Source organism: Rhinopithecus bieti, unplaced genomic scaffold (assembly GCF_001698545.2).
Source record: "Rhinopithecus bieti isolate Rb0 unplaced genomic scaffold, ASM169854v2 scaffold_5002, whole genome shotgun sequence".
Taxonomy (NCBI): domain Eukaryota; kingdom Metazoa; phylum Chordata; class Mammalia; order Primates; family Cercopithecidae; genus Rhinopithecus; species Rhinopithecus bieti.
Window position 1 is genome coordinate 785531 of NW_016804830.1, and position 10680 is coordinate 796210.

General features: G+C 49.7%; 1 protein-coding gene and 1 long non-coding RNA gene across 2 annotated transcripts in view; both read right to left on the reverse strand.

Annotated features, from left to right (window-relative positions):
- Positions 1–397: 397 nt before the first annotated feature.
- On the reverse strand, positions 398–10073 carry LOC108528612 (uncharacterized). The gene is made up of 4 exons (XR_001885229.1): positions 9918–10073; positions 6258–6348; positions 3100–3210; positions 398–493 (listed from the first exon to the last, which is right to left on the reverse strand). It is a non-coding gene; the product is annotated as an uncharacterized LOC108528612 (long non-coding RNA).
- Positions 10074–10274: 201 nt separating this feature from the next.
- The window catches only part of LOC108528595 (translation initiation factor IF-2-like), a 10662-nt gene continuing 10256 nt past the window's right edge, over positions 10275–10680 (reverse strand). The window contains exon 4 of the mRNA XM_017870467.1: positions 10275–10665. Coding sequence (XP_017725956.1) covers positions 10481–10665 — 185 coding nt within the window. The 3' untranslated portion in view covers positions 10275–10480. The remainder of the gene's footprint in view (positions 10666–10680) is intronic.

Below are 10680 nucleotides of genomic sequence, written 5' to 3' on the forward strand. Positions count from 1 at the left end.
GCCCAGCATTGTGCCAGGCACTGTGCCATGGACTTTACACACCTCGCAATAGCACTGTAAGTTTGGTGTTACTATTCCCATTTTGCAGATAGAGAAACTAAGGCACACAATAATGATGAAACCAGAGTGAAGTAGCAGCATCAGAAGCAGATTAAGGGGCCATCACTCCACCTCTCCATTCATCATCAGGCCACCTCCCCACTGAACATGGCCCTTTGAAGGAAGCTGCCCTCATTACCTTTCTAAGTTGTTGGATCTAAGGCCTGTATGGACTTGGCAGGTCAGGTGGTGGAGGGCTTGCAACCTGTTCCTCATGTATGGCCCAGCCAGGTAGGAGACAGGGTCCTGAACCTGTCCTGAAGGCTCAAGCAGAAGAGGGAAGCTCCCACTAGGCGTGTGGGAGCAGAAGGGGATCCAAGGGAAGGGGAGAGCCTTCTTTGTCCTTTTCTCCTCCCTTTTTCTCAAATTAAAGCTTAAGGACCCACACATGGACCTAGACAGAGGAGAGAGAAAGTGCACAGAGTTGAGGACAGTGCTGATGGAACAGGATCCCCCCACCCTCAGGACCTTCTAGGACCAGCTGTCTGAGGCCGGGCAGTCCTAAAGGAAATCGGTATTTGCTTTTCCCTCCAACGCAGTCAATTGCTCCTTTCATCTGACAGGGAGTTGTAAATGAGACTTTATGGGATTTCTAATGATGGCGGTTTCCCTTTATCAGCCTCCAATTCCCACTTCTCAGCTGGGGTTGACTTGGGGAAATGTTTTGACCAGGAATCAAGAATCTAGCAGGCCCCTGCCCTGGCTGCTGCTTTCTGTAGTGAGGGCTGGAAGTTGTCAAATAGGCATGGGAAGCTCACTACCGAGAAGTCAGATCTGAGTTTCAGGCCACCTCCCAGATGGCAAACTTCACCCCTCTGGCTTCTGTTGCTTCAACCGTAAACCTGGAGTAATAATGCCTGCTCCACCCACCCGTCTCACAGGGCTGCTGTGAGGATCAAATGAGATTACAGGCCTGAAAACCCTTTGAAAAATATGAAGCAATCATCCACCTTGGTTTTGCTATTATTATTATTGTGGTGGTGATTGTGTGTAGGTGCAAATGGGAAAGCACATTATGGCAACCTGCATGTCTTTGTGAGTGAGCTTGTTTGTGTACACGGAAGTGTATGTGTCAGTTTGTGGAAAGGTGGAGCTCTTGTGTGTGCACCTGGGTTTAAAAGAATATATGGGGCAATGTGTGTGTGTCTGTGAGTGTATCAGTACATGTGCACATATTAAAGTGTCTTAATATAATAATAGCATGTTAAAATAGAATATAATAGTCCTATGTGCCAGGCATTGTGCTAGACATTTGCTATAGATGGTCCTTTTTAACTCTTGTAATGTGTTTGTGAAGACATGAGAAGGGGTCTGGGCCAGTGTAGGTGTGCAGGCATCTATGTGAGGCTGTGTATAGAGTACCTGTGACATCCATGTGTCAGTGGTGGAGGGGCATGTCTCTGATGAAGGTAATGGCATGTAAAGTAATGCAATGCCTATTCATCTAATCTAGGTAGCAGGGAATCTCTCCATGTGCTTACCTGAGTTTCAATGAAAGGATGGGCATAAATGTCAGTGAATCTGAATGTGTGTGCGCATGCACGTGTGTGCATTCACATGCATAGGGGTGCACACCTGCCTCCCTGTTTCTAGGCCGATTAGTATAATTGTTTGTTAATCGTTAGCTGCCTGGGTTGCGTGAGCCCCTGGCATGCCCTGAGCGCCATTGCCACTCAGCCATCAAACCCACACAGACACACTGTGGTGACAGCAGCATGCTTGGGAGGGAGTGCCACTCTGCTCTCTGGAGTCACAGTCTGTACCAGGCAGCAGACCCCTGCCAGGGGAATGTCCAGATTGACTACACCAGGTTTGGAGCTGCAGAAGCGTTCCACAGATGGGCTAGGCTCAGAGCCTTACAGCAAGACAGACAGAGCCCAGAGGACCTGGGCCTAACAGGCAAACCAGTGCCTGGACCAGGAATGCCATCTGAGCACAACACGGGTTGGGGCTGCTGAGTGGCCAGGTATAAAACACGCTCACTCTGCTACAGCCCTACCGTGCACGGCTCCCTGCCACCCTCAGGATGAAGTCCAAATTCCATAATGCAGCACAAAAGCCCACATGACATAGGCACGTGGCTCCCCAGGCCCTCTCTCACACTCTCCTTTTGCACCGCACCAGCCAGACTGAACGAACTACTCTCAGTCCTTCGGAGCACCCAGCCTCTGGGCCTTCTTGCTGCCTTCTCCTGTGCCCGATTTCTCTACAACATAACATCCCTGGCCAGCCAGTCCTCACCCAAGGGGGCTCTACTCATCTCTGCAGGAACACGTCCTGACCCTTCCTGACCCCTAGACTAGGGAAGGGTCCCTGCCCACCTGACATTCCCGAAGTCCCTAGCTTTCCCTGCTGTCCACTTCCTTATGGATCCTTGCCTCCCCCATTAGACTTGGGTCCCAGGAAGGAAGACAGTGTGTTGCAGCCATTCACGGAATATCCAAATGCGTAGCACAGATCTGATTGTAGGTGGCCCATACATATTTCTTGAATGAATTATTGTTAAAAGCCAGTTGTGAGAGACCATTGTCTTAAGTTCTCCATATACAAATCATGGTATCCATCGAGACAGGCTCTTGGTCTCTCAGATCACAAGGCTGGGGAGAAACACCCCTTTCCCCACTCCCCTCCTCCATCCCACCCCACCAATGATAACCATCATCCCCAACAGGTGTGAAGATGGCATACACAATGCTTTTACAAAGATCCTGGGAGTTGCCAGTGTCATCTTACAAGTGAGGAGACTGAGACTCAGAGAGGTATTAATAGCTCATTAATAGGGTGACCAACTTGTCCCACTTTGCCCAGGACCTTCCCAGTTTTAGCACTGAAAGTCCCGTGTCCTGGGAAACACCCCCTCTTCCGCCCCAGGTAAACTCCAGGTTTCATGGTTAGTAAATGGCAGGTCCAGGACTCAAACCTAACTCCAGAACACAGCATCCTCTCCCTTGGTTGCCTCCTGAGCAGCATGTGGTCTCATGTTCCTCAGAATTCAGTTACCTGCATGGGCATTTTCTACCCTCTGGATGTCACCTGCAGGCCACTTGGCGCCTCCTGGATCACCTCTTTCTAGAAACATGTACTCAGGACATACAGGGCATTAATATTAACCTAAATCAAATATAATTCGAAAGCTCATTTCTTCAGGAAAAGCACTTTACATAATATAGAAAAAAAATTAAATCTATTATTAAAGTAGCCTCATAATGATATTTAAGTAAATTTTAAATAAGATAAAAACTCTTTACCCACAAATTATTTTCATTTATCCATGTCGCCTTCACGTTTTCTCTTTATAAGTGTGTATTTTACAGAATTATAATGCAGTCTATGGATAATACTTGTTCTTTTTCACTTCACATTATAGAAGTCTGGGTTGGATTTTCCTCATTTGGGATTCTCCATGTCATTAGCATCAGTCATTAGCCCAGATCACAGGGAGTCTGGGCTCAGGACTGCCTCCTTCCCAAAGCACTTCTTCTTCAGCAGGGATTCCTAACTCAAGTCCCCAGCTGGGCTTCAGCAGGTTGCCATGAAAACACTGTCCATGTGCGTATGTGCAGTTTTCAGGGAGAGACACAGCGCTCATCGGATCCCGAAAAGGTCTGAGACCCAAAGAGTCAAGACCCACCACTCCACAGCCCCAGCCTCACGTCCCCACTCCCAGGCAGGCATCCACCATGAGCTTTTTTTGCTGGGCTTGGGCTGATCCAGGAACTCTGCTCTTCCCTAACAATACCTTCTATTTCTTGGTTTCCACATAACTTGCAAGAAAAATCTGGTTCCTCTAGACAAGTAGTCCACCCTGATAATTATCCTGACTATAACACCCATCCCTGGATATAAGAGCATCATCAAAGGAAGGACAGTGTGGGTGGGAGGTTGAGTATCTTCCTTTCTCAAAGCCCTTTTCCCTTTTGTCTTTCTACATACGGTATGCTCCACACAGAAGCTCCACTCCATCCCTTCCCATCTTCATGACCTAAGCTCTCTGGTCTATGCGGACCCTGGATGAAACCCTCTTGTCAGTATCACTGTTGAGTTTTTAGTGCTCCCATCCCTAATCAGGAATGCTGCCTCTACTCACATCCAGAATTCTTTAGGATTTGGGATGTCGTGATTCACAGGAGTATATTGAGGGCCTTCTGACTAGATATAGGGCATAGACCAATTTCCTTCTTTCTGGAGAGTTGGATGGTTCAAGATGGAACTGGGGCCTTCCTACCACCACTCAGAGCTCAACCGCAAATGCCATGCAGATCACCGGGACACCATGGCCCACAAGGGAGAGGCTGGTGTCTGCTAACCATCTTGGCAGCACTTCAACACAGTGGATCATTGGACTGGGGAGTGGGTGCAGCTGTGTGTAGTTGCTCCATCCCCAAGAGCAATGGCAGCCAAGGCTCTGCAGTGATCTCCGTAGGAATAACAGTAATTAAATGTTGCTAAGCGCTGTGGGATACAGAGGCACCATCATAATCACCACAGCCACCAGCGTGATGATCATAGTAATTAGGTGCTGTGGCTTCCCATCCACCCTGGGAGCACTGCCTGAGGTGAGGTTGGCCTCAGGTTAGGGCAAGAGGGTAGCCATGCCAGGTGGGTCCTCTTTGGGGTTGGCTAAGGCTTTAGCCATACTTTCTTCACGGGATTCCTCTTCCTTTCCTCTCCCCTTGCCCTCAGCCTCAACTGACACCAGGGTGAGCACTGGGGACACAAAAGGGGGTGACCCCCATCCAGCATACCATTCCAACATATCTTCTCCTATTGACAGATTTCAGGGGATCGGGGAATCTTGGGGAATTCTTAATGGGGCTCCTCTCACATCAAAGTGAACTTTATTAGCCAATTTCTGAATGACACAGAGAGGCCTGGGATATGGCCGGGAGGGGAAGTTATTATTGTATTGACTTTGGGCCTTTTCCAGGCCCAACAGCTGCCTCTCTGAAAGAACCTGTGGAAGTCAAGGGAGGGCTCAGAGGAGAGTTTCCTAGACATGGCACCTTCCCCAGGGCTGATCTTTTGTCTAGTTGCCCCCTCATGCCTCCAGCCCTGAGGTCAGTGAGAAAGGTGAGCCCAACAGCCTGCTCTTCAAGTGGGCTGTCATTCCTGCAGTTATCAAGTCTCAGGGCCAGGAGGGAGCGTGGAACTCACTGCATCCATGCTCCATGCCAGGGCAAGAAGCCCATGCACAGCATGCCTGATGAATGGGCCTGCAGCCTGAGTCTGAAAAGTGACTGGGAGGTCAATCCATTGTCGGTCAACTAAGATCCCTCAACAGTCTTGCCTAGACTAAACTGAAATCTACCTCCTCCAAAAATATGATTATTAGTCCTGACTTTTCCCTATGAAGACACATAGATGATGCTTGCTCCTTTCTCCCTGTAGATTTTGGAAGCTTCATAGTCATACTCCCCTTAACGTGCCCTTTGGCTTTCTCAATTGTGAAATTTGAAGCCAGCTTCCAACCTCTCTCTGCAGATAACCTCAGCTTCCACTGTACTGCAATGACCTTATTATAAACTTCCACCTTCACTACTCCACCCCAAAACTTCTACCTTCACTATTCTCTTCACCTTCCCTCCAGGATCAGAGAAAGATGGGTCTTCTCCTTTCCAAGGCTGACCCCTTCCCACCCTCAGTGCCCCCCAACCCAGGGCTTGCTCCATAAATGACAACCTATTTCACTTCTTACACTTGCTTCTCCACTCCCTCACTGTCCACTAGCTCTTTTCCTTCTGACTACAAAATGCTCAGTAGCTTTTGATGAAAAAGGAGAAAATAAGCCTCTTGGTCTGTCTTGCTAACCCTCTCCAAGCTTCTCATCCACCTTGCTCATTCCATCCACCACCAAACTTCTCAAAAGCAGAGAGGACACCTGCTGCCTCTGCTTTTTCACCTTCCAGTTGCTCCTCCTCCCACTTTGATCTGGGTTCAGTCCCTGCCTGGTCACCAACATCACTCTCTCAAAGGTCACTGGTGGTTTTGCCACTGCTTCCAAAGACCCCTTCTGATCCCCACCTGCTTTCTGCAGCATCAGACACTGTTAGCAACCTCCTCCTCCTCTATTAAATCCTCTACTCACTTGGCTTGCATAACAACCCTCTCTCCTCACTCCCCTCCTCCTTCACTGACCAATCATCATCTGTCCATCCTACCCACGTTGTTGCCAGATTCATCTCCTGAAGCACAGCTCTGACAGCTCCCAATAAGTACTCTGTTCAGAAACCTTCCATGGCTCACCACTGCCTGCAAAAATAAATAAATAAATAAATAAATAAATAAAGGAGTTGTAAAATCATGCAACTATATGTAATTCATAATATACAATAATCTGTCAGGTTTTCAAATTTTTTTAAGCAGCAGAATCTTCAGAATCCATTAAGAGATATCTTTCTCAGAAGCCCAATTTTCAAGCACATGAAAACATGTGCTCTTTAAATGTGGCTCTTATTGAGCCCAGGAAATTCTAGGGTTTCCAAAACACAATTGGAAAACCAGTGAACAAATTAAACTCCTCAGTCTGCAGATGAGGTAACTGAGGTCCAGAGAGGGGAAGTGATTGGCAGAAAGTGGCACAGGATGTGAGTTAATCAACACATTTTCATTACAAGCCTATCAGGTACCAGGTATGTCCTAGGTGCTAGAGATATAGCAGAGAACAAGAGCAACATGATCCCTGCCCCGGAGGAGCTGACAGTCTAATGGGGAGTGAATCAGGCACTATAAACCATCACTAAAGTGGTCCCAAGTATTCAAAGCCTATAGCAGGGGATGATTGGAAATCCCAGTGGCTCCTCATCGAAGCCTCGGAGCAGGGTGAGATGAGGCTGCAGAAGCAGGCATGGGCCCTTAGGCCTTATTGAGCACTTGACACTGATCTCAGAGTCTGGCAGGCCGAGAAGTCATTCCTGGCATTGTGACTTGACCATCGGCATTTGAAAATAATCCACTGCTAAATGTAATGTTGTATCCTGGATTAAATTGTGGAACAAAAAATAGACATTAGTGGGAAAAAAACCTGGAGAAATCTGAATAAATTCTGTAGTTCAGTTAATAGTATTACACTAACACTAATTTCTTGGTTTTCATAGATGTACCATGGTTCTATAAGATGTTAACATTCAGGGAAGATGATTGAAAGGCATATGGAACTCTGTACCATTTTTGCAACTCTATTGCAAATCCAAAATTATTTCAAAACAAAGCTTGTAAAATATATATAAACCATTTTCAGAAAGGGAAAACTGGATGTGGGGAGACAGATGACAATAATAATGATGACTAACACTTAAACAGTTTTTCCTGTACACCAGGCAGTGTTCCATGCACTTCACATGTTTGGCTCATTTAATCCTCACAACTTCAAGAGGTAGGTGCTGTTATTTCTCCCTGTTTTACAGAGAAAGAACCTGAGCACAGAGAAGTTAAGTCACTTGCCCAAGGACACACAGCTATTGGGTGTCAGAGCTGAAGTTTAAGAATTCCAATCCAGGCAGATTAGCTCTCCAGAGTTCCATGTGCTGGACCATTACATTTTACTCCCCACCTCAGTGCAGACTGGCTATACTGTCAGTATTGTAAAGACCATGAGTGCAGAAGAGGAAGAATCAACAGAACTGGAATATGGTGGTTTATGAAGAGGTAAGAAGCAAGAGTGACTCCTGGGCTCATAGCTTAAGAGCAGGAACCAAAGCCTGCTTTCCTGCTGCTTGGTCCTGTGTTTCTTCTTGTCACTAAAGGAAACCTTCTAGTCCTTTTGCATTCTGTTTGTGCCTACCTGTCCCTTTCTCTTATACATTCCTAAAACACAAAACAAACTGGACTGCCTGCTGTCCTAACACAGGTGACACCTCTTCCACCTCCGCGTACCTCCATGTTTTTGTACAAGCTGTTCCTTCCCCCTAAGATTCTCTCTCCTGCCTCCTTTGGTCCAAATCTGATCTGTCTTTCAGGGTCTCAGTTAAATGTCCCTTCCCCCAGCAACCTTCCCTGCTTGTTTAAAGATGATGAGTGAACAACCATACTATATCACTTACTTGCTTCCATCTTCTCCACCCAACCAATCCCCGGGCAGCCACATCTTCCCCGCTGGCCACACCCTCTTTGGAAGCTCATTTAAGATCAGAGGATCAAAGAAGCCTGACCTAAAGAAGGAGAGGGTGCAGCCGGGTGCAGTGGCTCACGCCTATAATCCCAGCACTTTGGGAGGCCAAGGAGGGCAGATCACCTGAGGTCAGGAGTTCAAGACCAGCCTGGCCAACATGGCGAAACCCTGTCTCTACTAAAAATACAAAAATATCCGGGCATGGTGGTACACACCTGTAATTCCAGCTACTTGGGAGGCTAAGACAGGAGAAACGCTTGAACCTGGGAGACGGAGGTTGCAGTGAGCTGAGATCAGGCCACTATACTTCAGCCTGGGCAACAGAGCAAGACTGTCTCAAATAAAATAAAATAAAGATGGAGAGGATGGGAGGGTAAGAGCAGGGAACAAGAAGACATTGTTACATCTGGGATTGCCCCTTCAAACCCATGCCTTCAGCTCCTCAATGTGCCTGGCACAGAGCTGAAGGCCACCACAGTGAATTCAATTCAACTCTGGCCCTTAAAGCACTCAGCAACCAGATGGGAGATTCCTGGCTGCCACAAACTAAATTTCATAGCGTGTTCCCCAGTTTAAAACCCTCCGGGCATGATTCACCAATCTGCAGGCCTGTCCTTTCCTCAAGTCTTAGGCTCAGCCTACCACCAGTCAACCCTTTGTGGGCCCCTGTTGTGGGCCCCCTACTCCCCTGACTATTGCTTTACCTTCATTCCTTTCCTCGTGCTGACCCTCTACCTTAAATCCAGTGTCTTTTATGTCTCTGCCCTCCAGCACTTACCTTGGTCTGACAGATGACTCACAGAGACCCTGTGTTCTCTTCCCTGAAGCCTTTACACCAACCGCACCCAGGGCTAAACTGGGTACTTTTTCTGTGACTTACCAAACCCACACAATCCCATATCAAATATTTGTTTACAACATTCGTTTCTATGTCTGTCTTCCCCCTCCCCCTCAACTAGATTGAGTTCCTTTAGGGCAATGACAATGTCTCTGTATCCCCAAGCCAGGCACTGTGTTTTGATACAAAGAAAGCCCAGGTTACATTTGTCAAATGTAAAAGACCATACAGTGAGTGGGTGAGTGTTCATGAGAATGCCAGATCTGACTACTTCAGCGAGAAACCGAGACACTCCAGGGCCGGAACCCAGACAGTGGGAATATGGTGCTGTCTTTGCCCCTTCTACAGTGAAGAACCAGAATTTACATGTTATCAGCAACAGCCACTTCCCCTCTGCTCCTGCCTGCCTAGAGGGCTGGGCAAAGGGTAGAGGGAGCAGGGTCCCGCCAGGGTCTGGGGCGAATTCAGCTCGCCTTAGTGGGAAACTCTGTCTGTCTTCCTCCCCCAGGGGGAGGGGATGGGGATAGAAGGACCAGAGCAAGGGGAACAGGGCAGGCCTGGAGGGCGCAGTCGCCTTGGCAGAAATCCTACCACACCCGGATGTGGTGGGTGGTGAACGGGATGGGGCGGAGAGTCCCTGCCCTGCCAGGGACACTGACTGGACGATCCACTTTAGCGGGAACCCCACAAATCTCTCAAAACTAAGGTCCTGGAAACTGGAGGAGAGCTCGATTTCAGGCTCTGTTTGGGCAAGGGCAGGGCGCCGGGTGCTTCAATTTTTGGAAAAGGAACCCCCGAAGGGAGCAGGGATTAGAAAAGAAACTACCAGAAACCTCAGTGGGCCCGTCTCACCCACTCATGCCCACCACCGACTTCTCTGGCAGCTCCCCATCGCCCCGCGCACCGCTGCCTCTCCGTGGAGCCTCCAAGTGGTGCAGAGGAGAGGAATCTCCGGAGACTGGGTTCTGTTGCGAGCCCTGCCACGTTCCGCCCCGGGCGGAACTCTTCTTTGGGCCTTTGTTTCCTCGTCTGTGAAATGGGAGCAGGGTGGGGGCAGAGGACTTGCAGAAGCCCTGCCAGCTCCGACGCTGCTAGCTGGGATTCTCCATCCCGCCCTCTCCTCCACCGCGGTCCCCAGACCGGTCCTAACTCCACCCCCACCCCCCGCGCCTCGGCTTCGCCCGCCGCTAGGGGTCACTGCCTGCCTTTGTCAGCGGAGGAGGAGGGCAGCCCGCGCTCCAGCCGGCTCCCCACCTGGAAGGCGGCCGAAGGGAAGCTCCCGAGCGAGGGTCCTGAGCCGGACCCCGCGGCCCGCGCTCGCGATCAGCCTCTGCTTCGGTCGGGAAGGCGCGTGCGCTCGGGCTCCGACCGGCCCCCGGCGGGCGCGCATCGAGGCCAGGAGGGGGTTAACGCTAACCCCTCCCCTCTGGCTGACATCACGGGCGAGCGGGTGAGAGGCTGGAGCTCGGCGAGTGAGAGAAAGAGAGCGAGAGCAGCGAGCGCGGCTCCACATTGTTGCGGATCGCCGGCACCCGGCAGAGCGGCGGCGGCTGGGACGCGCGACGCCTCCGACCCGTTCTCCTCGCGCCCAGCCGCGCAGCCAGAGCCACGCGGGCCGCCGGCCGTCGAGCCCGCC